The sequence below is a fragment of the Branchiostoma belcheri genome, unplaced genomic scaffold (assembly GCF_001625305.1).
Source record: "Branchiostoma belcheri isolate BF01 breed outbred unplaced genomic scaffold, Haploidv18h27 scaffold52, whole genome shotgun sequence".
In the NCBI taxonomy this organism is placed as follows: domain Eukaryota; kingdom Metazoa; phylum Chordata; class Leptocardii; order Amphioxiformes; family Branchiostomatidae; genus Branchiostoma; species Branchiostoma belcheri.
Genome location: NW_017804154.1, coordinates 1,406,874 through 1,434,786, shown reverse-complemented (window position 1 = coordinate 1,434,786; position 27,913 = coordinate 1,406,874). Strand labels below are relative to the sequence as shown.

The following is a 27,913-nucleotide window of genomic DNA, read 5'->3' as shown; positions in this document are numbered from 1 at the left end:
TAGAATTGCTATATATTGCATAAAAGTAGCAGGCACAAAACATCACTTGAAGCACGGTACCAATTTTATGAATATATGAGTTTATTCACTGTAAAACCGACTGGGAAATACCAAAAGAAGCAGACTACTTAGAGTGCAAATCATACTTGAGCATGACTGACTTATACATGTGACTTTTACCTAGTTACATGAAATTATTTGGCAACATCATTCTAAACATGTCTGTCTCAATAGCACTGTAAAAACATTACCTATTCTTTCTACAGCACTCTACAAATATAATGCACATATGCAATAATTTGCAAACAAGGACACTATTTTTCCTTAAGATATGCAAATTCCATAGTAGGATTAGGTTAAAATTGTCGACATATTGCTATTTGACAGTTTACTGCTCTTGGGAAAATCATTAGGAAGAATTCAACTAGCCAGACTCCAAAACTTGAAACCTTTTCAAAACAACATCAGTATCCACTTGGTCCTGCTACAAAACCACACTCTCTACATCTGAAAACAGCTCCACACTGCAAATACCAAGAGAACTGCAGCCACAGCAAGTGATTCTCATGGTTGGAAACAGAAGCAGACTTACAGCAAAAGATAGCTTAACAGTAAGACCGGGCACAACTGTGTTTGTATGGTACTAATGCTGGCCAGGTAGAACGTTTGTGTTCCTTGGAAACTTACACACAGCAGGTAGCCTTTTGAAACCTCCATTTGACTTGTGGCACCCTACCTCCTACATGTAGTTAGACTGATGTTAATGCTTTCATATAAAAACTGGTCTTTCGCATGTGGCATCAAATGCCAAATGATGTTTGGTTCTTGCCCCGACAGATCTGACACACAGTTCCATCCCAAAGTGACTCTTGAAAAAGGGCAGCCATTTCCAGTATATATCTGATGGGAATAACACACACTATAACAGCCAGTCATTCTTCAATTTGTAACAGTTAACATTCATGTTTACGTACGTGATCTGTGAACATTCCAGCGAACATCTGGCTCTACCCAAGGTGTTACCAAAAAGCTGCAAGTTAATATGTCCACTGTCATAAAATTCTTTGGTCTCATGAAAGAAAGGAATGTTTGTGTAGCTGTGTGGTACAATTTAAGCCAGCATGATCAACTTGAGATACCGACTGGTCCAGTACCGTTTAACCCTTGTTCTTTGTTGTATGTATTAATTAACATTACTGACCTTCAGTCAACGAAAAAAATCAGGAAGGAATAATAATATTATACTCTAGTGCTTGTTACGTCTTTCACTATATTTTGCATATGGGGGGGGGGGTATGGGCATGCTGCAAAGGGCATGATAACATAGCCTACATAAGATAGCACCTAATTTTGTACAAATTCCCTCTGTATTATTGTAAATTTAAAGGTGCCCCCTTCCCTGCTATTTGTCTACATCAGGTATATATGATTCATATAATATTCAGCCTACATTAACCAAATCATTCAAGCCCTTGTTTTAACATCTGCTGAAGTTTTTGATATGGCCAAATACAAGAAAACCAACATGCCTCACTTGTATCTTGCAACATAACAACTAGGTATGCCTTTGTGGCACAGGTCGGTTTTTACCTTGACTAAAATTTATTGATTCTTTTTTTTCTTTTACGATTTTGGCTTGTATGTACACGTACATGTTTAATAATCCTATATAAGAGTCTGAGAAGCCATGGTAAAAATAATGGGCACAAACTGCAAGCAAAATGAGAAGTACAAACATGTTCCTATTGCGAACATGTACTGCCATGTGATACCTTTTCTTCAATCAAAGTTTTGCCAAGACCCTAGGATGTTTCTTACTAACTCTAACCAGCCTGACCATGCTTCAGGGCAGTTGGTACGTGTAGGTTCAGGTGTCTGATTGTTGTACAGAAGTAGGGAAGGATGTTCCTGGGGTCTCCGTGGAGATGATGCGGGGCACCTCACATGCTGCTCAGGTCGCTCAGGGTTTTGTCTAGCTCGTCACTGACACGTTTATATTTCTCCTTCTGCTCAAACAGCTCATCTGTAACGGAGGTGGTGAAGTGTTAGACTTGTGTTTACATGTTAGAACATGCAAGGATAACGTGACACATTCACACAGGCTGCACTTAACAACAGTTTAATACTGACATTCCTATGTTCCAATCACTCATGTTCCAACAACCCTAACCCTATATGATTGAACATAGGGATTGCAGAATATAGCGGTTTACAAAACTTAGGAATACTGCCCCCCCACTGAACACCACCACCAGACACACAACCGGACACGACAGGCTCTGCCTCCCAGGACTTCCCAATAAGGAATCATAACTAAGATTTGGACCAGGATGTTTCAGTTTCTTAGTTCTACTCCATAGATGAACAATATGGGAGCACTACTGACACAAAGTCTCTCACTAGTCTAATCCATGCACATACAGGAAGGAAACCTTTCCACAAGGCAGAGAGACGCAGTCATCAGGATAATTCTTCCTTCTTTTAAAAGACAGTCTTCAGCATCAGCATCATAAACATAGCAACTTGTCCGTGGGAAATGAGTACATCATATCAAGTGCATTCAAAGTTACACTGCACGATATGCTAGTAGATTAGCCAAGAACAGACGTTACCATGCACTATCACTGGGTATATCTTTAAAACCTGAACACTGAAAAAATCTTGTAACATGCAACATTGATTCTTCAACTGTTTGTGAGATTTAGCTTGTGAGGTATCTGTAAACACTGTCAGTGAATGAAGTGCATTTTTGTGACTCGTGATATGGATTTGTGAAATAAACACCTACCAGTAACTAAATTCAGGAATACTAAGACTGCTGGTAAAGCAAGCTACAGCAAATTTCTCTGTCTCTCTCTCTTGTAGCCCATGAATGATGATATCATTGTCAATTTAACCTTCTCCCCACTGCCTTATCCCATAACCAGTAACAATAGACTAATTTAGCAGGGAGAAGGTTAGTTATAAATTGTGTACTGTATACAGATCTAAAACTAAAAGTCACTGCCATGTCACAAACTGACTCAGTTGGAACTGATAACACTGGCCACAGACCTTATTTTCCATTGCTGCATCATCTAAGCCTTTTGAAAAGAATTTTGACAGAACAACCACTTGCACAGCTATCTACCACCATTACTACAGGGAACACTTTCCAACCACGTGACTCTGACCACCCCTGCCTTCAATGTCTTATGGTCCACATGTCCTATCCTCAACTTGTCCAGTACTCATTTTTGGACCACAGGACTTTGCTGCAGGGGTGTACAGGGTAGCATGCAATACTGAGGACGGCATGCAAAACGAGGACGGTGACCGTATATTGCACGTACCCCGCAATAGGTTGAGGTTGAAGGTTGTTGAGTCGCGGCTATTACAGGGCATTGAGATCATTGAGTGTTTGGTCCAGTTCGTCACAAACCAGCTTGTGTTTCTCTTTCTCTGTGAAGAGTTGGTCTAAAAAAAGGAAGGATACACAATGTGGAATGATCAGAGCAGATGGTTTCCATCTAGAAATAACCCATGCTGTGCCCGGGTGAATTCGTGGTTGCCGCAGCCAATAAAGTGACCAAACTCTTCATACAATTTCAGGTGAGAAGAAGCAGCTATAGTTGTGGTGGACAGATTTTATCCTTGGAGGACTGAAGGACAGTACCATCATGCATCTACATCAACCAAGGGCAGATTTTACCTTTGGAAGATTGGAGGACGGTAAAACCATGCATCTACTTTGACCTAAGGCCAGGGAAGTTCTATGGTGGTGGTTAAAGCAGTGATTGTGGCAAGGATACTGGACAACAGTGAGCCAATAGCTTTGCTGTCTACTAAGACATTCTTTCGTGCCGTGTGGCGTGCAGATCATATTGGAATGGAAAACCTACGTCTAGGAAATGTACAGAAATAGGACAATAGATAATCATCATCTGCTGCTCTCCAACACAACACATTGCTGTAGTGTGATGTATTGACATCATAATACAGGACTAACTAAATGTATCTGGTTATCAATGTTTTTTTTATCTGTTTTCAGCTTTAAATCATATGGAAGCCACACAGATATACCCACCTGGGCCAAGTGAAAAATACCTGCGCAGCACTGTCTAAAACGACAGATGATCAAACAATGATCAAGCACTGTAGTTTGATTAGGATAGTCAATGACAGTACAAGTTATAGGACTATTAGGTGACAGGGATTGGTCTCTTCTGCAAGTGTGTGTGTGTGTTGGGGTGGGTAGGTATCCCCCTTTTTTCACTACTAGATTGGAATACAGAGTGAAAGTTAAGTGTCCTGCTCCTGTTTGTTGTAACTAAACACTCTTTTGAGAGAAAGCTATGATGTGAAAAATTATTGACAGTTCCATGTACATGTACATTGGAAAGGATGAAGAGGGAGTGTAGAATCATTCACATTGGACAATCTTGTATTCTTGTTGTATCATCACACTAGCTGCAAGGTGAGGCATCTCCACACACACACAGTCTGAACTACATGTACCTTAGGCTGCAGAACAAGTCATCTATTGAACCATGCCATGACCCTAAGCCGTCTTCTTATTACAGTTGTAGCCTTGGATCCTAAAACCTCTCAAGAGCTTCCACTGACAGAATCACTGTTCCTTTAAGCAGTTAAAGATGCCTTTATCGATGGTTTTGAGATTTATGAAAATAGACAGAAATGAGAATAGATGGACTTAAAACAGGGTTTGACAACAATGTCCACAGATTTTTCAAGAGAGGCTAAAATACTGATACCTCTTCAGTCACACAGCACATTAAGACATAGAGATGTAACATGACCAATCAACAGGCTGCAATAGGAGAGCAGCAAGTGTGTGTAGCCAGGATAGAGCATGGGATATTCTTTTCTCCCACTGTCAATACTAGTCAAGACTCTGTGCACTGGTGTAGTTCATGAGATACACAAGATTTCATTCTTTGCTTAGAAGATTCAATTTCAAGGGTGGGATTTTCAGACTCTCGGAACACACTTAACGTGTTTATGTGAGAAACAGTTGTGTCTGTTCATTGCTACTTCATGAACTTGTACTACTGAATGTGTTGTCTTTTAACTGTCATGTATTCCTCCTTGACAGTCTGAAGGGTTCTTCTAAGACTTTCTAAAAACTTCTTCTAATACATTCACCCAGTTGCCATACTGAAATCACAACATGCTTCTTCCATACATAACACACAAGAACCACACATGTCTGTAGATATTTGCATAATCTATGCACAGATTTACAGGTAACGAAAAGAGAAAGGAAAAAGAAGCAAAGAACTTGATGTAACATGATTTATTGTGTACAGTGACAAAAGTGACATTTTCAAGAAAATATTGTTTTAGCATTTACAACATAACAGAAGAGCAAGAATTGTCTAAAGAACTGGAGGGGTACAGTGGAAGGACAGAGGAGAGATAGCAGAAAATAAAGCATGCCACACTCGTACAACAAATTCTAAACACATCTTATACCAAGTTTGTGTTGTCTTCGAAATAATTTTTTTTCAAAGGTCTCCCTTCCCCAGTTTTATAAGAACTGGTAACAAAAGAGTATCTGTTCCCTTACTAACAGCACTGATGTAAAACTGCAGGAAAGTGTTCCTCGGGTGTATTGCCACTCAACGTCCCTACTACAGCTCTTCAAAGGGACCATCGGAAAAAACCTAAGCAGAGAGCCATGTTTCTGAGACAGCACCTTTTGTTGGTGCCTCTGTCTTCCTAAGTAAGTACAATGTTGTGATGTAAGCATAAAGCCTCCCCCTTTTTTGCCCTCATTACTGTACATACATAGAAGATGATACTCTGACATTAACACCACTGGTGTGCCTTCAGAAACATGACCATAGTGCTCAAGGTACTTTCCGATCTTCCATCCACACTCAAAGCAAGAGAAGCACCTACATAGGGTATCTTAGCTAAAAACAAATTTCTTGGTAGTACTACTTGTGCTTGCACACCTAACTCTGCTGTGCTTACATACAAAGCCCAAGCTTTTGTTTTTGAAGAGGATAATGTATGCAAAGTCAGTTCAATTTGTCAGAAAGCAAACACTTTTTTCAATCTTCTAGAATTCTATGCTGTTGAGAGTGCATAGTCCTGGTCAGATACAACGCGTCAGAAAACAATGATGCGAGGGAGACAAATTGAACCAAATCTGACACACATCGCACCGCTCCTGACACGACACACATGACGACAAGAAACGGGAGGGGCTGAGAAAAGTTTTACATATTGTGGAGTTCGTTTAATGCTTGGTCCAATTCTTCGCTCACGCCCCTATATTTCTCCTTTTCTGCGTATAAGGCGTCTGTGGAGGGACACACAGAACACAAAAGATAGACAACCGTGCGAAGTCAGGCCTGTCCACACGTGGGAGTGTGGCAGTCCTGAACAAGTGGACTGCATGCACGTACAGGTCAGATGTACCTGCATGCACTCCGAGGAGAAAGAGAGAGAATGTACACCATAAACGAGGCCACAAACATGCTCTGGCTAGGTATGGAATATGTGGTGGTAGGGAAGAGGGTATACAGTAGCCAGGGCTTCAGTAAGTGGACATCTCGCTTAGTGTTTGATCCAGTTCCTCGCTCACGTTCTTGTACCGCTCTTTTGCGTCATACAGCGACTCTGATATGGGAAGAACAAGAATCATCACAGAGGTTGGATGGGCGTCTCTGTGTTAATGACACCCCTTGTTAAATTCCCTCCCGGACTACCTCTTTGGTTTGTTGGTTTGGGTTGTTTTCCCGGTTGCAAGTGACTGTACACTACAGAGGACGCAGGGATCTACCCCCGCGGCTCGGCATGCACATGCAGAAAAAGGTTTGGAAGGAGAACGGAGCAGTGCTAAAGTTGGAGGAGACACGGCACAGCAGGAGTGCCAGAAAGTAGGAAGGAAGCACATGAGATGTGCACCAAAGGTAGTACTAGCAAGAAACGGTGCAGAGTGATGGCTCGGGGCTTTTTACAGGGCTGTGAGGTCATTGAGGGTCTGGTCAAGCTCCTCGGAGATGCCCTTGTATTTGAGCTTCTCAGCATACAATTGATCTGGGATGCAAGAGAAAGAAAGGAGGAAAGAGAAAGACAGGAGGAAAAGAGATGAAGACAGGATATCACAGACTTAGGGAAAGACTAGTGCAGCTACAAGGTAAATGTAAAATGTTACCCTAGACAGAGAAGCTACATGATTAGGTACTACAGCACTGTTACAGAGAGCTTTGCCATTTGTTAAATCTTTGATCTTTTTCCCAGGAAACAGAAATATGCATTTTATCTCAAAGCATTGTAAGAAAAGCAATCTGAAAACTTTTCAGGATGTTTGCAAACTTATATAGCTGCTCAACCCTCTCTACTGACATCAGCCATAACAAATACAACCTTATAGTAGATGTATAGGTGAGACAACAGTAGAGAGAAAGTTAACACAGCTTTTCAGGCAGTGCTGTAGTACTACAGAAAGGTGGCAGCTATACAACATAGCCAATAACTATGTCTGAAGAGAGCTGTACTACAAGATGGTAAACCTAAAGAAGTGAAGATGTAAGGAAATGAATGTGCAGATGGAAGTGGGCACAGCACCCTCTAGCAGAAAAAGGAAGCATTGCACCCTTGGCGTCCCACCCCTTCCCAGCACAGAGAGATACATGAGCTGACAGTTAGCCGCCAGTGGGAGAAGCATCTTAGAAAGTGGAGAGATCGTTGAGAGTGTGGTCCAACTCTTCGCTGATGCCCTTGAATTTGAGCTTCTCGGCATAGAGTTCGTCTGGTGTAAAGGGAGGATAGAGGGAAGGTAGAAAAGGGTATGAAGTAAGGGGATGGAATAAGAGAAAGGAACATGCAAGAAGTAAAGAGGGAGGGGCAGGCCAGCAAACCTTGGCATGCTGTTATAACTGGTGTGCATCAAGAGTCACACCACTGACTAGCATGCTTAAACTCTGACTTTGTATTAATTGTCACTTAGAAGAACCCTCACAATGCACCTCAAGCAAACACCCAATCCAAATACCATAGTAGTTCAGTTGTTCTGGACACTGAGAGACTAAGTAGTATCTTTCTGTTCAGAACCATTAAAAGCTTATAATTGGTTATAAGGCTTTATCTTATGCTTGGCAGAATATCTTTTCGACATGATCAGTCTTCTTATTCACATATTCCCTCTCATTGTGAGCATGCTCATGCACACAGCAAAGAATAAAAGAAGAAAGAAGAAATTCCAAATAACAAAACGTGGATACAAAAACACATTCTTCAAACAAACAAGTATACTTCACCAAAATAAGTAGAAATACCACACACATAACACAACACAGCACAGCACACCAGGTCACAGGTAACAGTTAGGACAAGTCCATAAGATATGTAGTGTTAACAAACTCAGATTTAGTAGTGCTCTCAAACCATGTGGGTTATAAGTGGGGTGAAGAGATGTTGTGTACATGTCACATGGCTTACAGAGCCTTGGTACTGAGATTGTGTTTCTGTGTATCCTGTGAGAAAACTACAGTGTATCAATAGGAAGCAACAAGGTGGCCAGGCTTTCCTCATCAGTGGAAGTCTCACTAAACACTAGAGACAAAGAAATGAGTGAATGTGCAACTAACAACTACTAGACTACAGATAGGGACTGCTAATTACATACATGTATACTAGTATCTATCACATAAGGTAATTAAGTCAAGAATAAGATTCATCCATGAAAGAACATGTACCTAATATTGCATACCATCAAACATAACTATTCGAAATGCAGCACAACTACATTCTAGCATCCATTAAAGTCTACAGAGAGCTCCTTCCCTTTGCAAGCATTCTTCTATAATGATTTTTCACATGCCTTCTGGATGTACAAGCATACGAAACCCTATGAGTTTTCACATGCATTCAGAGCTTACAACATATACAATGAAACACCAGGAAAATACATCTCATTCACTGAACACCAAGAGACAAGTACAGTTTTTAACAGTCACATGGCTACACAGAAATAGTCTACTAACAAACACATTAACAGGTAAGAGATACAAACTACACAACCACAAACCTTACACTAGAATCACAGCACACATTGGATACAAAGACAGATGCACACTTAACCAACATCACAACACAACCCAAAATGTCTGTGGCATCAGCAGAGACAGACAGGCAGGGATATTTTGGAGGATTTTGGAGGCATCGCAAGGCGTCGTCGGAAAACAGGCCAACGTTTCGGGAATACTTACCTTCCAAGTCATCAATGTTCTTCTCCAACTTGGCCACAGACCTCTCGGCAAACTCAGCGCGAGTCTCAGCCTACAGACAGACACATACACAGAGACATTGACACAAAGAACCCCACCTTCAAGGTCATCCACGTTCTTCTCCAGCTTCGCAACTGTCCTCTCTGCGAATTCTGCACGGGTCTCAGCCTACATTGTGTGGATTATACAGAGACCACATTGATTCCATGGGGGCAAAATTTGATACTCTGAAACTTTCACAATACAGTCACAAGAACGGGGAAGATTTGCAACAAAAAGAAAAAAAAGATGTAGAACAATGATGAAAAAAGATGGAGAAGGATTTTTAGTCTGGTGGAAGAAAAAACAAAAATATGCTTCTTTCAAAAATATGCAAGAATTCATTCCTTTTGCAGGAAAAGCAATTGAAATGAAATTTAAAGACAGGTATGATCAGCCAATATAAGAAAAGCATAACAGCTATATTTTGAAATTTGAACTGAACAGAACAGGGTGAAACACAGCTGTGACGCAGAAGACACAGAAGAGAGTTACAGCTGACAGATAGGGGCAGTGCAGAAGACTCACAGAGAAGAATGAGACTGAAACAAAACAGCTCTCAAGAGAGGGCAGGTTGGCATGAAAACATACAATGGAGAAAGGCAAGAAAGTTACGTTAACGAAAACACAGGCAAAATAAACATGAGGACAGCACATTAACATAATGGTTCAACTTACTGGATAACTTATCAATGTATAATGTTTTACGTTACATCATTCTGGATAAAAATATGTGTTATTACATGAAAACTTGCAAGACTTGGTAGCAATGCAGGAAATTTTACAGTTACAGTTAAAAAGTTATGCATGTGGATTGCCATGGTCACATCACACATGTGAAGAAAGCGTACCTCCTTGAGCTTGGCTGACAGGTCACGGACCTGCTCCTCATAAGCCTCCTCCTTCTCTGAGGCCTGGAGAAAAGTTACAAAGGCGTCAATCATTTAAGGCTGCAGATGAATGGCAATGGCAGGAGATACAAACGTATCATGCCTAGTGTTGAAGCAACTATGCACATGTAGTCTTTGACATACTTTATTGATGCAAATTTTGATTTGTTTAACTCATTGCAAAGAATTAGCGATTTTACATATTTGTATGACTTTGTTTCATACAAGAACTACAAAACGTCTTTCTTGAGGATTGAAATCTGCAAAAAGTTGTGAATATTATCATTTCATACAGCTGTTTATTAACTATCAACTATAACATGCAATTTTCTGTCTCATCATTTGTGTCTACGTAATTTTTAAACGCAATACAAATGCAACACTAAAGTAAAACATTACATTTACAACACATGATATTATTCAGCAAAACAATGTAATACAGAATACCACAAACATGTAACAACCCCCCAAACATCCATGATAGACCTAACAAACAATGAGTTTATCATCAATCTAAGGATGTTAAAATGTGGAGAAATCATGGGAATACAAGGAGTCACTCACACGAGGAAACATTCACCCACATCCAACATTCAGACTCAGAGAGAAACAACACTGAAGTGCTGTGGAATACATGACTACTGGTAACCACATGTAGGACAAGGAAACATGGTACAACTATGAGTATCTACTTACCTCTGCTCTAACAGTGGTATCGCACAGGTTAGTGGGCTACAGAGAGGCTATTGCCTGGGCTAGGAATGTGGGAACGATTACCGTCATGCTCGAAGACATCCACCTTTAACTTTAGCCATGCAGAGTTGTAAGGGTAGTGTAGATATGTCAAGACTGGTATGCAGTGATTCATATTAGTTGAAGGAAGACATGCAAGCCTATATTTTACTCCCATAATACATGTCATGTATGTTAAGTAGATATCAATCCAATCATTATTTAGAGGAATTTTGTCATGCTAACATATGTGTCATGCTAACATATCAATATAATTTTCAATACAGACAACAATAATACTTCATTATTCCATTACTTCATTACTTTTCATCCATGATAAGTTATCAATCTCACAGTGCATTGAACTGAAACAGTTCTAAACATGCACAGGTTACTTCGGACACTGAGACAGATGCAAAACCGATGACATCACATTACACAGATACTGATGACATCACAGTGCATGGACTACACGGGGACCAATGACAAGACATCTCGCGTGCACAAACCTTGTCTGCAGCAGCTTCCAGGGATTTGAGTTGGTTTGTCACATTTTTCAACTCTTCCTCCAGTTCAGCTGCTTTACTGTGGAGACAAAACTGTTAATGTCTGACAGAGCTAGCCCTGGCTCTTATGATGGCAGGGTAGCAGGTAATTTTGGACAAGCCCGGCTGTCCTTCAGGACCTTAAGTAACTTACCTTGTTGCAGTGAGACTCTTATATTGCCCAAACGTTCAAACATTCACACAACAGACAGAAGGGGGGACAGAGGGGGCAGAGTGAGAGATAGAGGGAGCACTGGGAGGAAACATCAAATTCCAGTTCACATGGATCTTGGCTGTTTTCCTTTGCCCTCTACTCATTCTGCATGTTTCATATGGTTACTTCATTTCTGTACTATAATGAGATGCACCAGGAAAGCCTGAGATCCAGAAAACTGTAACTTGACTGTCATTTTCATGCGACTGGAGGGGGCGAGGAGGGGGGGGGGGTCCTAACGTACCTTTGTGGCCTGTGCCTCCATGGACTTCAGCTGGCCGGTCGTGGTTTTCAACTCATCCTCGAGCTCGCGGGCCTTACTGTACGATATCGGCCATGGGATCACAGAGAATGGGGAAGGGTGTCACAGAGACACAGGATGAGAGGAAAAAAAGAGAACAGAACAGAACGACAACAATGACAAGGTGACTGCTACAAGGGTAACCTAGAAGTGTCCCAGAATGTGGCAATGTAACACACACTTTGCAGTGTCAAGAAGTAAGGACTGCAGCAAATCCACCATACTTTTGATAACAAATTTTCATTATTTGTAAAAGTTAGTATGCCTACAGACAACCTAAAACTTTTAATCATTTTCATGTACATGTGGAGCTGCTTGAATATGGCGACCCTGTATGTGTTACACTGTGCACCTGGGATCAACAGAAAACATGGGAGAAGTGGTGTAACAATGAAGACAGATTGTACCACACGGTGACAGAAGAAGAACCTACTAAAACCCATGTTCTCCTGCTGACAGTTCTGGTCAGCTCCCTTACCTTTTCTACTGCGGCTTCTAGAGATTTTACGTTGTTGACAAGCGTTTTGATTTCCTCCTCAAGCTCGGCCCTCTGACTGCACCATGCGATGATCAAGCAACAACACATGCGGTTAGTGGTTAGCACAATCCTAACCTAACACACACGGACTAAGAGCATTAATTTCCATGCAGAAAAGTCCACTACAATACTAGTGCAGTGGAGTGTTACTAATCCAAATTACGGTATAAACTTGTACTATTACTGTGATACAGTATCTAGTACTTACTCCTTATGTACAACATAGAAAAGTTCACAATAAGAACTTCAAAATGCAAATTCTTTCTACCAAACCACAGCTACTGCATGCAAAGACTGCCTTAGAATGTTATACTTACTGACTGCACATATACAATATTGAAAATGAGATTTGAAGAAAATAAAGAAGCAAACACAGTCAGTACTCTGTCAAGTATAGATTGAAATTCCTTCTTGCATGCAGTCAGCAAAAAGTTAACAAATTCTTGCAGAATATACTGTATTTTTGCAATTGTTTTACTTTCCATGCAAATTCTAATCAGTGCCTTAAAAGATCTCAGACAATGTATTTTGAAATATCTATATCCAATAGTATTGCTACCTTTCTTTACTTCAACTTAAAATAACACAATGTAATAGTTTGCTAGAGAAGGCTGCAACTCTTTGTCTTAGCCAGCAGTGATTCTTACGTTTCTGCCAAGTCAGCACGCTCCTCAGCGCGCTCCAGGTCGCCCTCAGTGATCACCAGCTTACGGGCCACCTAGCGTTCAACAAAGGAACAACAGTCACGGTCAGGAGATCCACTGATACATGTGCATGGGTTAAGACAAAATTTCACTCCTTATAAAAGGTGGTTTACTGGTAACTTATATTTACTGAGGAGAAGGTATCAAAGGTGGATATTATATATCAAGCAAATTCTGACGTTGAAGAACAGGCTGGAAGGATCTCACCTCCTCATACTTGCGGTCAGCCTCCTCTGCAATCATCTTGGCCTCCCTCAGCTGCATGTCCAGCAGCTCCATCTGTCAACCAATCACATAAAGTCTAACACCCTGTCTGACCAATCACAGTCACTGTTACAGTTCTTTCTAGAAATAATCTGTTACTTGCTTTTTAGTTACATCATTTTTAATCATCTTTCTTCTTCTTTTTTCATTACAAAATGTAGTGGGTTTCTCAAAAAAGTTCTTCACTGGATTTTTGGGGGGCTTTTTGAACTCTTAGCTAAGCTTACACTCTCCCTCCTTGAACAAAAATAAAACGTGACAGAAGAGAAGTAAAAACCAAACATAATTGTCATGACTAAAATAAACAAAAATTTCATAAAAATAAAACAAATAGCAGTTCATGATAGAAAAAAAACTGAGACAGCTTGACAGGCAAACTTGAAAACATCAAGCTCACACAAGCACAAAGGAAATCAACCACTACAAACAAGAAGAAAATGTGGAGAAATGGAGGAGGGAAAGATGTTTGTCGCTAACCTTGTCCTCATCTGCACCCTGTCTGTTCTCCAGCACCTTCCTTGCTCTGTTTTACAAACACATGGGCAAAACAAAAGGCTAAGAATTAACAACTTGCTGACATTGACTATAACTTTTTAGTTTTCTCTGTTGTGGTTCCTGGAGTGTTCCATGGTCTCTGTGAAGAAGGTGTATTTTTTGTGGGGTTTAGGGTTGAAACTTGCTGAGCCACCTACCCGATCTTCGTCTGCTGCACCTCTGTTTTCCAATACCTTCCTTGCTCTGAAAAGGATAAAGTACATGCATGTATGTACTGTATGTAGTTAACACAGTTACCCCATCCCCACATGGAAATGCTTTGGGATACAGGAAACAAAGTTGTCTAGCATGTTGAAGTGATTTGTTTGTGGCCAACATGGTCAGGTTAAGAAATGGAGCCAAACAATGTTAACAGTACTATAGCTTTTTCTGTTTTGCTATATTCAATTAGGCAACTACTGTGCACAAATATTTTTCCATTATTGTCTTCTGTTCAGACTTTGAGGTAATCTTCAACTTTTGTCTTTGTCTATTTTGTAAAAAAGGTACATAAACATGTGCATACAAACATATAGATCAGATAGCCAATGTTGACACAGCATTTATCTGGTAAGATAAGACAAGGGACTGTCTGCTATGGAGGCAAAAGAACCAAAGTACTTTAAACGCTACAGCTAGATGGATGTGCAATATGCATTGGAACAACAACTCACAATTCTCTTCACTCTGTAAATTCAAGACGAAAATGCACAACACATAAACAGCCCAAAACGTGGTCCTCTAGAAGCCTACGAAGTGAACGCCCAACCAAAAACAAGCATTAAGAGCTCTGCAAACAAAGACACTATTTGTGAACAAACTAAAAAATTATACGGTAGGTGCTGAACAGAAACAAAAGAGATTGGCCATGGCAACACAGTCAATATGGTAAAATCTAATGTTCAATACTCAGGAACACATGGCATGAAGAATTGCACTGGACTGCTATCTACTTCACAAAAATAGTGCCTCAGTTACTTTAAGAGTGCTATGGTATGGATTTGTACAGGTATTAACGGTTGCTTGGTCTTTACTGTTAGTTAAAGGTTCTAAGCTATGTATGGACATGTCTTTAAGATGGTAGCAGGGCAGGGGCATACCTCTCGCTCTCGTCAGCAGCCTTCTCAGAGTCTGTCAGTTTCTCGACAGTGGAGTTCAGGCGCTCCTGGGCGCGGTCCAACTCCTCCTCTACCAGCTGGATACGCCTGTTCAGAGATGCGACTTCTGCCTCAGCCTGGGGAGGGCAGGGGGAACTGGTGTTAAACACACTTACAGGAAGTTCTTGACAGTACATCAATTCAGCAACAGTATTCAAACTTTTAAAGTGATACAGAAATACACAAAAGAGTCAATTCAAAGCAAATGTTGCTTTTTTTAGTTGCAATCTTTTCTTATAACTGCATTCAGCAATATTGTATTCATTGAATGATTAATTTTAGATCATTTTCATTGAAATGAAACAGTTAGACATGGCATTCCTTAGAAGTACTGGGAAATAATGAATAAAATGAACTATTCATAACTTCTGCTCTTGTCTATTCCCAAAATTTATTTATTACATACATATGCATAATTGCATTTGTCCCAAGTTAATAGCAAAACTGCTTTTGAAACCTACTTAGACTTTGCAACTATAGCAGATTCTTTTAATAATTCATAGTCTCAATTGAATTAAAAGAAAATGATCTCCTCCTTTTCAGCTTTAGGAACTCCTGGTAGGCTACATCAGAATTCATATAACACACTGTGTCTAGACAAGGACATTTTTCATTTACATGTACATAACCTTAAAAGAATATCTAACACATTCAATTGATTATGAGTCATGATGACAGTGTTCATCCCATCATGAATCATACCTGGCAGCTTTGTGAATAAAACCTGTGACCATTTACAGCTGCAGCTAATACAGAGATTTTCTTGTTAGTTTTACTTGTTGTTTCAAGCCCTTCTTCAAAACACACAAGGTCATGCCTCAATGCAGACAGTACATACATGTACTGCACCATTTGTCACTAAATTTGGCCCTTAAGTGACGAATCTCATTAGTGGAAAATTGCTTCAGCACCTGACTGGCATACCAAACTTGCCCTGTAGGATGCAATGCTTGGTAAACTTAGACAGGCGCTTGCATCAAAGACGCCTTTCAACAAAATGAGTTTACCACACGCAGCTTGAATATTAACAGATTTCGTAGTGGTTTTCTAAGCCACAATGCTTCGAGTATCAAAACTTTTGCAACTGTTGTGCATTTTGTTTTACAGAAGGGGTATACCATTACTTTAAAGTTTACGTTGTATGCTGGAATATTCTGCCACACATACATGTACATGATTGGTTGACCCACTGTCATGTTTCTTTGGTCTGGTTGCTATACCTTGCATATTTTTAACTGGTGTTTCTCTGCAACTTTCACTTGATACAAGAACATACTGTTGTGAAGTTATGATTTTATAATAAAACATCTGTTTCGTTGATTATGACAGGTGGCAATTATACTGTCCGCCTCCCAACTGTAGTTCTTTGATGCACCTTGTAGTAAAGGGGCATTTGTGACATGTTGTCCCTGCACCATATTAACCTTAGCTGGTCTTTAAATTAACCCAACATGGCCCCCTACATGTAGAAACAGCTGGGTACTTTCAAACCTTGGCTTGTACACCACTGTTTATTCCAACACATTTAGGAACTGATATGTTTTAAGAATGCCCATACCAGCTATCAACAAGAAAAAAAGTACATCATGCACTGGACACAAAAATGTTGGCTTATTTCCAGCTTCTTCAATTCAGAATCTTTATCCATCTAAAATCCTGGTACACAGACCTTGGGGATAACCTACTGACTGACCAGAGCTTCCCAACTGTCCCAAAAGGCCTTTGTACAAATGTACTGGGCATCATGGTGTTGACATAGGTCAAATGGCTAAGCCATGCACTGTGACATGCTGAAAAGCTCTTGTGTAGAACTCCTTCCAAACTTTTTCATATCAAAGTAGTCCTCTATTTGAAAAAATCCCACCTGGCTAGAGGAAACCCCTGAGGGTTTGTAACCACAAATATTGGATCTGTCTGAGGAAACTACAGCTGGATTACCTACATCACTCAGGAGCAAGGAATTTTGTAGATCCGTAGCAAATTCCTGGGGACTGACTAAGCCTACATTCCTCTAGTCCGAATGGCAAGTTGGCATGTTTGCACTGCGTTGTTCTCTACCAAGCCAAAAAAATTGTACCAAATTTTAAAAAGGGTTTTAAAGCAGCATGGCAGAGGAACTAGCATAGTCATAGTATACAATAGTATATCTATGTGCTAATTTCAAATAATAAAAGATGGAAGATGACCTGAGATTTAATATGTGCAAAATGTGACATTTTTTACTTGTTTGAGTGAGGCAATATGAGTAAGGATGGCAGCTTTGGCAGAACAAAAGAAAGGGAGAAGTGCTTTACAACGTTACACTGCCCATCAATAACTTCCTGCAAAGTGCAGAAGTTTGGCAAAATGTCAAGCATTCTTTGCAAGTGTGAGACCACATCTGTTGCACTGTGATACTTTTTCTTCGCTTTCAAGTGAGACCCATGTCTCGTGAGCTTTGGTAACATCTGGGACATTTTGAGGGTAAAAAACTAAAATCCAGTGAAACATTTGCCTATGTCTGGAGGATTGTGCATAATAAAACAAATTCTCAATCCTCTCTGGGTGGTTTTACCCTGGAATGTTTGGTTGGCAAACAGGTGCCATCTCACTAAACTCACTGATTGAAAAAATGTCAAAAAGGTCAAATGAAAATGGAAATGCTGTCCTTTTGTTTCAGTCCCATGAGATTATAAATGAAATGCGTTACCCTTTTTTTAAACCAGTAAATTTTGGGAATGGAAGAATACCTTGGGTGGTTGTTCTTCAGCATGCAAACAAGGAGATATGGTATGCACATCCTCTCCAAGCAGAGGATTGGAGGGGGCAAGGGGAAACCTAGTAATTCACGCCTACTTTCTGCCTTATTCAACCACCCAACGCTACTGGGCGAGTGTGCAAATTATCGATCAATAAGTGGCTATGAAAAAGATCAGACGTTATATACCAAAGATCTTTTTGGGGGGATTGGTTGCGACTTTTACGCTCCCTCCATAGCCAACGCCCAAAACAACACAGAAATGCCAACAAGAAAAGAAGGCAGTGGACGCGCCGTCTGAAATCTGACCCAGAGCGGTGTTCCTGTTCGGTGGGGTCTAACAATTACAGCGATTTACACGGCTATAGTGTGTGCTGGTTTGTGTTCACCTCCCGGTCTGTGGAGCTTTGTATAATCAGGTACAGACACAGATATAAAATTATGTCGGGCCGAGACACACGCTATGCTTGCGCGAGTCTACTGAAGGGGGAGGGGGGTAGAACTCGGTGCGCTATACTTGAGGTGACAGGCTGTTTGTTGACACATCTCACAGAGCCAAAAGGGTCAGTAAACAGATGAAAAGCTCATCCTTTTCGACTTTTACTTCGGTTGGAGATATACTAGACGAGGAAAGCTCGATCTCTACAGCTCTATGACCCCTTCTGGTGTTCCGGGCTGCCTTCGCGGTATGCATACAGGGCTCGGCTAGCGGTGCCCCTCGAAGGAAAGTGCTGGGACCTTACCGTATCTGCGCGTTCCCTCTCTTCTTTTAGCAATTTCTCCAGGTAGTCCGCTCTCTCTGAAGCCTGCTCGGCCTCGGACTTCAACGTCTGCATCTTTTTCTTGATCGCCTCCATTTTACTAGCGGGAAATTATAACGGTCCTGACGAAAATTAGCCGATCGCACACTCCAGTCTGAACGCTTCCACTTGGGTTACTGGCGGAGCGGAAGTGGGACAGGAACGCTTCCGCTCTAAATAGTTCCAAACCTTTTCCCAATAAATTCAACCTAATCTTCCTTTTGCAAAATTCTGTCACATCATATAGGCCCTATATGTTTTTCTTTCATAAATATTTAGTGATGATTAACTCATTGTCATGAAAAGAAAGGCGTGCGTAATGATATTGATGAGTAAAGCGGTCGACGGTGGCTGGCCTGGGACGTCCTAGCAATGTCGCCTATAGGGTGGGTCAATAAATTGAAGGTGTGTAAGGGGTTCCCGTATTTTCAACACAATCCCTCATTTATAGACGTATAACACCATTTTATCATTGTGCTGTTTAAGAGATGTTTTAACAAAATTATTTTAAGAAAATGCTCTCAAGCTTGGATGATTCTTTCAAAATCGTCAAGCACAGGATGGATCGATAAATCTCCATTTTCGTCCTCTAAAGGGCAGACTGCGGATTTTCCCGCTGTGTCTCCATATATGGAAGTGCACACCTCACTCGCTTGGCCCGGATCAGGTGTGTAAACGCCGGTATCCCCTTACGCGACTATGACATAATGCCGAACTACAATAGCATTGTGTGAAGGCCGTAATGCTCATGCACTTTGAAGCTCATGTCACTGAAACACTAGGTCATTTGTGCCGGACGAACATGACCGAAAGCGACGAATAAACTATATTCCGTGTTTTATTTCTGAGTCAGAGAGGGAAAATATAAACTTATTTCTCTTTCACTGCCTGATGTTCACTGTTAAAAATGTCATTACTGGGCGTATTTGGTGAAAGCGTTGTGAATTTTCACAAGTGGCCGTTAGGAAAAGGAACAATACTTGATTGTCAGGATAAACTCGGCTGAGTCTAGTATTTTATCTTTCGGCATCTTGTCCGTAAGTGTGTCAGGAATTTCACGGTTCGTCGCGTATGAATCGGTTCGCGAACAGGGGGTTAAAACTCACTCAGCTCTCCCCCTGGTTCCTAATCTGCCACCTACTGGCCAGCATCACGCCTACAGGTGAATGCCAAAATCGTTAAATCACAAAAAAATAGAACTTTTTCGAAATTTCAAATTTTTGTTCACTAAAGGTGATGTTGTTGTTGTTGTTTTGTTGCCTTATTCAATGTGTTGGTTTTGTCTCTCACAATATGAAAAGCCACTAATCTCGCTCACCGCTTGAGTCCGTTGAATCAGAAGATTGAATGAGAAACCAAAAAAAAACGTTTGTGAAATAGAACTTGCTTTTGCTTCGAGCGGGCGCTAGACGGCGCTAGAGGCAGCAGCATTCCTATCCTATCCTAACAGCATCATATTTCTTGCAAGCCTGGCACCGCCTTTCTTGACAAATCGATGACCTTCAACCCCGTCTTCTCCTCGACCCCGGCTGCCAGCATTTCTGTCATTCCTTTCCTATTTAGGTAACAGGCGTAATGGTATCCCCTCTTTGTGTGCATGCCTGGGTCAATTCAACCACGCAAACAGTTTATACAGGTCTGCCAAGCATCTTATGCTTTATGGGCGCTAATCTCAACAAACGTTATCACTGGCATCTGACCTGTCCTCCACAAGCAGAGGCTTCAGTGTTTACTTCGGACAGAAGTTTTGCCCTCGTCACCTGTCATTGCGAGGTCAACATGCTAAGTAAAACATCTATGTATACTAAAGCACTAGTGGCAAATTCGGCTGCATCACGCAGCGCCGACTAGTGAGGAAGGCGAAGATTGCATCTGCCTCCCCTAAGGGGCGTTGCCTTTCATGTTGCCAAGGCAACGTCATGCCCTTGGTGCCGACCTCTTGAGCACGGAACCCTAACGTTTACCGGGCGTTCCACGAGAAGAATGTTTGCATTTGCTGACGCGGTGTTCATGTCCCGAAAACCCGTTGTCAGACATCGTCTGGATTCCTCCGATTCTTAAGTTAGCTTGGTACAACTACATACGGCGTTTTGGAGTTTTGAGCTGTATACTTACGTTAACTGTTAACTTTTATTTATCGACGAGGATGGTGTAGTTGTCTAGGCAGCAAACGTAAATCTTCAACCCTTATCTCCCAGACAATCAAAAATACATCCCTGTCAATAAGCTATCGTGAAATGGTATTTGAAAATGGAGCTCAATTCAGTCTTTTGTTACTTTTTCTGTCCTTCAGTCGGGATTCCTTTGCAAATATTTCCTAAAATATTTCCTGTTCAAAAGAGATTGAATTTCATCGTCCGGTCTTTTTCTTGTTTTCAAGACACTGTATACTGCGTCGTGAGAGACTGTGTACTCTAAATGTAAACATATCTTATCTTCAGTCATGGGCTGCATTCCTTATATGGCCACGCGTTGTTAACATGTTACCTCCAGTGTTTTCCGAGAACACATTGACACTTCATGGCTCACATGGAACATTTGAAACAGCATTGACAAAATAGAACGGAAAGGTCAACATTTAGAGTTGTTTTAATGTCAACCGAGTTTCGAACAAAACCAGAACCAACTTAAACCGAGACAGAATGTCAAGCCCCCGATCATTTGGCGTTCTGTTTGAGGATATACGGACAGATCAAAATATCAGGGCTCATCGTTGAAGAATTTCACGTGTCTCTACTTGGAGGATACACCGGATCTGACCGGTAAGGAGTCCCGGACGGATGGAACTCTGCTGCCATGTGTGTCATCTCCTCACGAGCTAGAAATGTTAGATATTCTAATCACGAAATGTTGCTCATACCTGGGTCCATATTGGGTACATAACCAAACTCCCCTAATCCTCCACCGAAGTTCAAGTTCAGCCTCGCAAAGTCAATGGCACAGATATCAGGTTCCTGGGTTGGCCCCATACCAGAATATTTCTCTTGCCAAGGGAGTCTGGAGGGACTGATATACTTGGGAAAGTGCCATCGACTATCAGATGGTATTTATGGACAGCTCTCACCTGCCACCAGAACTTCGTTTGCAAAAAGCTAGACTCGAATTCTGGGATCTAGGTGGATGGCAATCTACTGTTTACATCTATCGCTTAACTAGTTAAGTATAGTTTCACCTCTTTCTGCATTGCTTCTACATGTTATGGAGTCAAGTTATATTTTATGAGTTAATAGCTACATCCCACCCTGGACGATGTCCTAAGTTTTTGACCAACTTACATCGGCGGCCTTCTTGGTAGCGGCCTCCAGCTGCTCGGTAGCATCCTTCAGGGACTCCTGGGCCTTGTCCAACTCATCCTCAACCATCCTGATCTTCTTGTTCAGATCGTTGATCTCATCTTCCAACTGTAGAAATCATGAAATCAAAATCATGACTCATGAGTATAATCAAAATGGCGGATAGGCTGCAGTTATCAGTGATGTCAAAATCATGCCAGTTAAAATCATTGTCAAAACTTGAGATTATAATGTGTACGCATACTGCGAATTATCAGTCGGTTGATCCAGTTTCCAAAAAGGAAATCATCATAATTGATATAATGATTTGGTAATCGTCATCATTGTAAACTGTATGCATACTTTGGTGTCAGTAAAATCACCGCAGTCGTCTTTATACTAGTAGTTTGATGCACTATGCATTCCCTCTCCTGGTTGAATGAATCATATTTATAACCTTTTATTCATCATGCATTCGGTCGTGCGGTAGTGAAATGCATGTCTAGTATTTCCTTTCTTCATTTCTTTGTAAGGTACTAAAAGTAATATGTGCAATGCCACGCGCTGCCATGTTGGGTCGGCATTCATTGAAGGCCCAAAACATGAAACAAGATTGTTTTAGTGTATCTTGTATAGAGTTAACAATGCAGGACACACTGTCACGTTAGTTCAATATTTTGTAAATCCAAACGTAACAAACCGGTTTCTACTTCAACAGGCATATCAGACAACACGCATGCGCAAGTTGATTTACCATATTTAGACATGACCAGTGGACCAGTTCCTCCGAGGCATCTCTTAGAGAAGTCTCAGTGGTGAGAATGTACACATATTTTTTCTGACATATCTCATCGATTTTCATTGTGTTTAGAAAATGTTTTCGCTTTCACTACAGCGTCTAGCTCTCTATCGCTACTACATTGAGAGCTACATTCTTCTGATTTTCCAGGCCCTGTGATTTTCGTTCTTCTTCAAATGTGCATATAGTGAAACCTGGATCACACTTTCCAACTCTATCGAAATGTCACTGCAGTCTCCGTGTCGACTGTAGAACTGTACCGTACTAACCCACCCTCTCAACAGATCTTTTTGCGACTTCTGGATCCGGATTAGGACACTGATGTTGTATGCATTTGTGGACCATGCCAAAAATAGACTTGCTGATTCCAATACTACCAATAGAATCGACTTGCGATATTCGATATGAAAGTGCCATGGCGAATGCCATTTTGCAGGGATTACACTTGGTAACTAACTCCTTGCCAAGTGAAAGTGAAATTTCCCCCAGTTTGTCCCATCTGAGTTCCCCGTGACGAAGGCTAATGTCCCCCAGCGAGGAAGAACAAACATCATCAGTTAAACCAATTTCACGGCTCACCATGACCCGCCAGGGAGAGGTCTGCTATTAAAAAGCCATTTAAACCTTTAAACTCTTTCTGCACGCGTTGGTTTATATTATATACTCTCTCCTAAGAGAGTTTTACTGTGTGATAAAACCTTGAACTATTTCGGGTTTGAAAGAATAAACCCGAAGGCCTTACATGCTATGTCCCTGTCCAGAGTGCCTGCATGCAGCTGGGTTGTATTTGATCGTTCAACATTGTACAATCATCACTGTAGCTGGCCGGATAAATTCCTGTGTCGAAGCACGAACAAAACTTCCTATTTCTCCCAACACTTGTCGTTCCAAGCCTTTCATGTCAGCCTCCCACCTCCCAACCCAAATAATCTCCGATACCGCGGCCATTTCCGTCTCGGCCTGGTCTCCATATACGGCCATGGCCCAGCTACCGCTAGCAAATTTTTGTCATACTGACATGAGCCCAGAAAAAGTCGACCTCGCGGAAACACCGAGCAGAAAAGAAAATACATCTGTATTTACAGCAAATGAAGCAGTAACTAACACCAGTTGGTTTCAATGTGAAGCTTTTCCGTGACGAGCTTTGCTACAAATGTTTAGGAAACGCGAATGTTGTTGAGCGATTCGCTCCGCCTGGCGCTCATTCAATGTCAAGCGATAGATACACAACCCAGGCACGTTTTCAAATCTACCCCAGTTTCTCAACAAACACGGGACGTGGAACCAATGAAGCTAAAACAACTAGTATAAAACTAATCGAGAGAACGTGTGATGCCGAAAGAAGGAACTGGTCCAAAGTCTCTGACATAGGGATGCACAAGAATGCACGGAATGTAGGGGGGGGGGTCTCCCCGGGACGGAGCGGCTAACGCTGCCCGACCCCTCGTCACGTCTCCGTACTCACTTTGACGTTCTTCTCCTGAGCATCCTTCATAGCCTGCTCGGCTTGCTCAGCCCTGTCCAGGGCGTTCTCCTTGTCGTTCTTCAACATCAACATCTTCTTCTTGATGGCATCCATGGTTGCTTGTTAGTCCTGGGCGTCCCACACAGAGAAGAGAACACAGGCTAGGACCGCGCTGAGAGGCGAGAGAGAGAGGAATAACCTTGCAGAGGAATGTGCGCAAGTCTTGCCACTCGTGCCCTCCCTTATGTCACGGGGACGGGATAAATATACCCCCACCGATGGGCCAAGCAATTCGCGGTTCGTCACGTGACCTGTCAGCTGCTTTATCATAAACGGAGGCGCCGCGCGCAGTGCTTTTCGACGAAAAGTTAGCTTTGGCTGCTGACGCAAGGCTGCTATCGGATTGCCCTGCAGGCCTGTGATTTGTCGCTTCCGAGTTACCCTGGCCTCCTTATTTGGCCGCGACACCAGAAATTTCACATGTGGCCAGCGTAATACAAGATCCAGGGCAGTTTAGTTGAGTGGTGCCATGTGTGCAAACAAGCGTGTCTTCATTTCTGTGCTTAGGACGTCCCACAGTAGCACTTTTTAATAACTAACCCTCCCCCTACATTGCATATCATCTATAGATAAACCCATAGCTACGGCATCCTTACATATAGTTAAATTGTTGTAGATATATATTTAGAAGAGTGGCCCTACAGACAAGTGCAAAGTCAGAAGCATATCCTTCCAAGTTCACCCATCCTGAACTGTTTGACGACGTTTGGAATCTTTATTTACCGTATCAAAATAAAGTAACTGAGCCGAGAGCTGACATCAACAGAAAACAAGCGGGGGGCGTCACGAACCAAGTATTTACATCGGAGGGAGGGGAGCACATCGTTATAGGAGGGGTTTGTCACTTGGGTCAAGCGTCTGAAGTGCGCTAGGTTACATGTTTCGTCTTCAGCGGTCTGTCATTCCACAAGAGGCCTGGCCGGCGTTTTGTTTGTGATATCTCAGAAAAGTCTGCTCGCCAGACCCGCGCGGTCTCACGTTGATTGACCGTGAATGGCTGTTTGGAATTGCCGAGAGAACGGAATGCCGGTCTGCTTGCCAAGGTGGTCAGTTTCTCATTGCCAAGTCTGCCAAGGCCGTACTTGGGATGCGAGGACGATATGAAACGTACGGCTGATAGCGTGGCCTACGTCATCTGGGAGTACGCAAGGCTCAACAACGTGAACAAGGACGACGAACATCGCCATGTCAAGTTTGTGTGAGGGGATTAGGGAAGGCAGGAGAGTGATCTCTGTTGTGACCGATGAACTGATAAAATCTTTCTCAGTGATCGATGTTTTGACTACCTAGTTTGGAGAATCGTAATTAGAGGATTTCATACAGCATCTTCTTTGATGCACGGCAGACCTGTTACACTTCCAGATGCAGAGAATGAAAACGTAACTCGAGGTAAGCCGTCATCAGAAAAAAGACAAATATTTTCCTAACTTTTCTTTATTGTCGTTAATATTTTCGGATTATATGTACACCTGTTATGTTGTTTGTGTAAATTTTTGGCAACAATTTGTCGACGTTTCTTAATAACAGCTAATGATATTTTGTACATATTCTGAATTACTGAATGTTGACTTATTACTCGTCATTTGTACTTCTACATACACACTTAGCGATTGAATAGCTGTCGGTAGCCTCGAGACAAGGCCGTATATATACTAGTACGTATTGGACACTCGTCATACTGTCTACGTACCTCTGTCCATTGTGAATTGTGATGACGCACTTTTAGACTCAAGAATTGTTTCAAGGAAAGCTAGGACGTTACAAAATTGTATATAAAATGATTGATTCCAATGCGTGTTTTAATTGCTGCGCCTTTTTAGTGTGTTGGACCGATTCGTATTGTCATGTGTCATTCGTTAATGTCTAGAGCATATATGCGTCATATCTTTATTATATATATAATACGTGCAATCTACTTTTCACGTAGGAATAGGGACAATGTGGTTTTTGTTGTGCATTAAAGAGATTTAGATGTTGGGGGTTCTTTCTAAGGATAGTTGCTGTGTCTAACCGCGGATATTGACGAATTTTAAAAAACTTGTACCTTGCAATTGTTCAACGTATTGACATCAAAAGTATTACATCATAGTTTTAACTATGATGTAATACTTTAAGCATTAATCATTGCCAGTACTTATATTAAAATGTAAGTACTGGCAATGATTTCAGAAACACTACATCCATCCAGAATGAAGTGCATAATTTAGTCATTGCAGGGACAAGCTTGGTATTTTTGCTAACTTCTTGTGAGTACTAATAGCGCGTAAACACCATTTTAACCATCCTTTTGCCAAAGAAAATGAATGAACCTTTATGGTGATTCAACAGCTGCCGGGATGAAGTCAGGAATTACGTCATCAACAGCGTCCGGTTGTTATGGTAACCGTTCACCCATCAAGGTAACGCAGAGGTCACATTTCCAAATCGGCAAAAAAGACGGCAAAGCACTAAAAAGTTGAAACAAACTAATAATGGGAACTATTTGCGTGTATTATTGATATAAATTGTCGATTTTTCGTTAATCAAAACAGTCCGGTCGAGCCCCAGTTTTGAAATGTGACCTCGGCATAACGCGTGATTTCAAAGGAGTACTGGTGGCGGGACGGATGCTATGTGACGTCGGGGTGACCTTTGCCTTGATATGTTTAGAGCCTCGCGATGATGTAAATGTCTATTTCTTGTACAATACCCTTTCTTTCATCGCAATTTCCGTTGCTTGGCAACAGCGTGACGTGTGAAATGATGCACCTGCAGCTGTTCTACCCGACTCGGCTGTGACGTCACGACATATCGGTCACGAAGGTAAACCGCGTAGATACGGTTACCAAGGCCCGGAGTACTGACACACTGACCCCTATCCTTGACATTATTTACAGGAATGTAGCTTACGTCAGAATAGCGTGTCGTTTGTAAAATAATCAACGTTATTGTTATGGTTCACTTCACTTGAATTTCTCGGCTTCGTCTTGATTTCATCATGGCATCTGTAGTTTCTTACAAAAAACAAAGGAACAAACATTTAGAGAAGACTTGAATCAATTAAGTAGTGTTTTAGACTTTTCAACCGGATAAGAATTAATAGTCAAACGTTTCAAGTGCCATTCAGTTGAAAAGTCTAAAACATTGGTTCAACTTTTCAACCCTGGATGACTAATCTCCACAAACGTACTTAGAGACGACGTTTTGAGACGTTGGTGATGACATTGATGATTTCTCATCTATCTCAGATCATCCGTGCATGACGCAGTGCTGTTTCTACCTCCATGTACGGTGTGTTTTCGGTGTGTTTGTTAGCTTACTTGTGTGTCCGCAGTTCAATGAGCTCTATTGCTCGACAACCGTACATGGTACAATGTATGACAGTAATACAGCAATACTACAAAAACTATCTTACAATTATTACTATTATCGATAACAATATATGAGTTATTTGAATCAGTAGATTCACAGGAAGTGAGGGGGAATGGTGTAACCACAGACTGACAGGAAGGTGGGACTGGAGGTCAACATGGTCTCCCGCAGGCTAGAAGGAAGTATTAAAGGTCGAATTGGGGGTCAAAATAGTCGCTCCATAGACTGGGAGGAAGTGACAGTGGAACATGCACAATAATGAATAAAAT

General features: G+C 41.5%; 1 protein-coding gene across 19 annotated transcripts; it reads right to left on the bottom strand.

Moving 5' to 3' along the window:
- Window positions 1-63: 63 nt before the first annotated feature.
- LOC109480730 (tropomyosin) lies at window positions 64-24,493 on the bottom strand. Of its 19 annotated transcripts, none has more exons than XM_019782988.1 (11): window positions 24,234-24,493; window positions 21,973-22,098; window positions 15,104-15,237; window positions 13,947-13,992; window positions 13,413-13,484; window positions 13,149-13,219; window positions 12,442-12,517; window positions 10,133-10,195; window positions 9,341-9,410; window positions 3,333-3,456; window positions 64-2,023 (listed from the first exon to the last, which is right to left on the bottom strand). In XM_019782988.1, the coding sequence occupies exons 1-10, from the start codon at window positions 24,345-24,347 to the stop codon at window positions 3,374-3,376; spliced, it is 855 nt and encodes a 284-aa protein (XP_019638547.1). In that variant the 5' UTR covers window positions 24,348-24,493; the 3' UTR covers window positions 64-2,023; window positions 3,333-3,373. The 19 variants fall into 19 exon arrangements, with proteins under 19 accessions (XP_019638547.1, XP_019638540.1, XP_019638546.1 ...); XM_019782981.1 differs by lacking the exon at window positions 12,442-12,517 and adding an exon at window positions 11,413-11,488; XM_019782987.1 differs by lacking the exon at window positions 3,333-3,456.
- Between the last annotated feature and the right edge of the window lie 3,420 nt (window positions 24,494-27,913).

Excerpts from the sequence above, each read along its gene's own strand:
- LOC109480730 (XM_019782988.1), bottom strand. The coding sequence starts at position 24,347 with ATGGATGCCATCAAGAAGAAGATGTTGATGTTGAAGAACGACAAGGAG. Across the intron at positions 12,518-13,148 it reads CGTGCTGACTTGGCAGAAAC|TCAGAGGGCCGAGCTTGAGG; the intron begins GTAAGAATCACT and ends CGCATGGTGCAG. Across the intron at positions 10,196-12,441 it reads TAGAAGCCGCAGTAGAAAAG|GCCTCAGAGAAGGAGGAGGC; the intron begins GTAAGGGAGCTG and ends ACTTTTCTCCAG.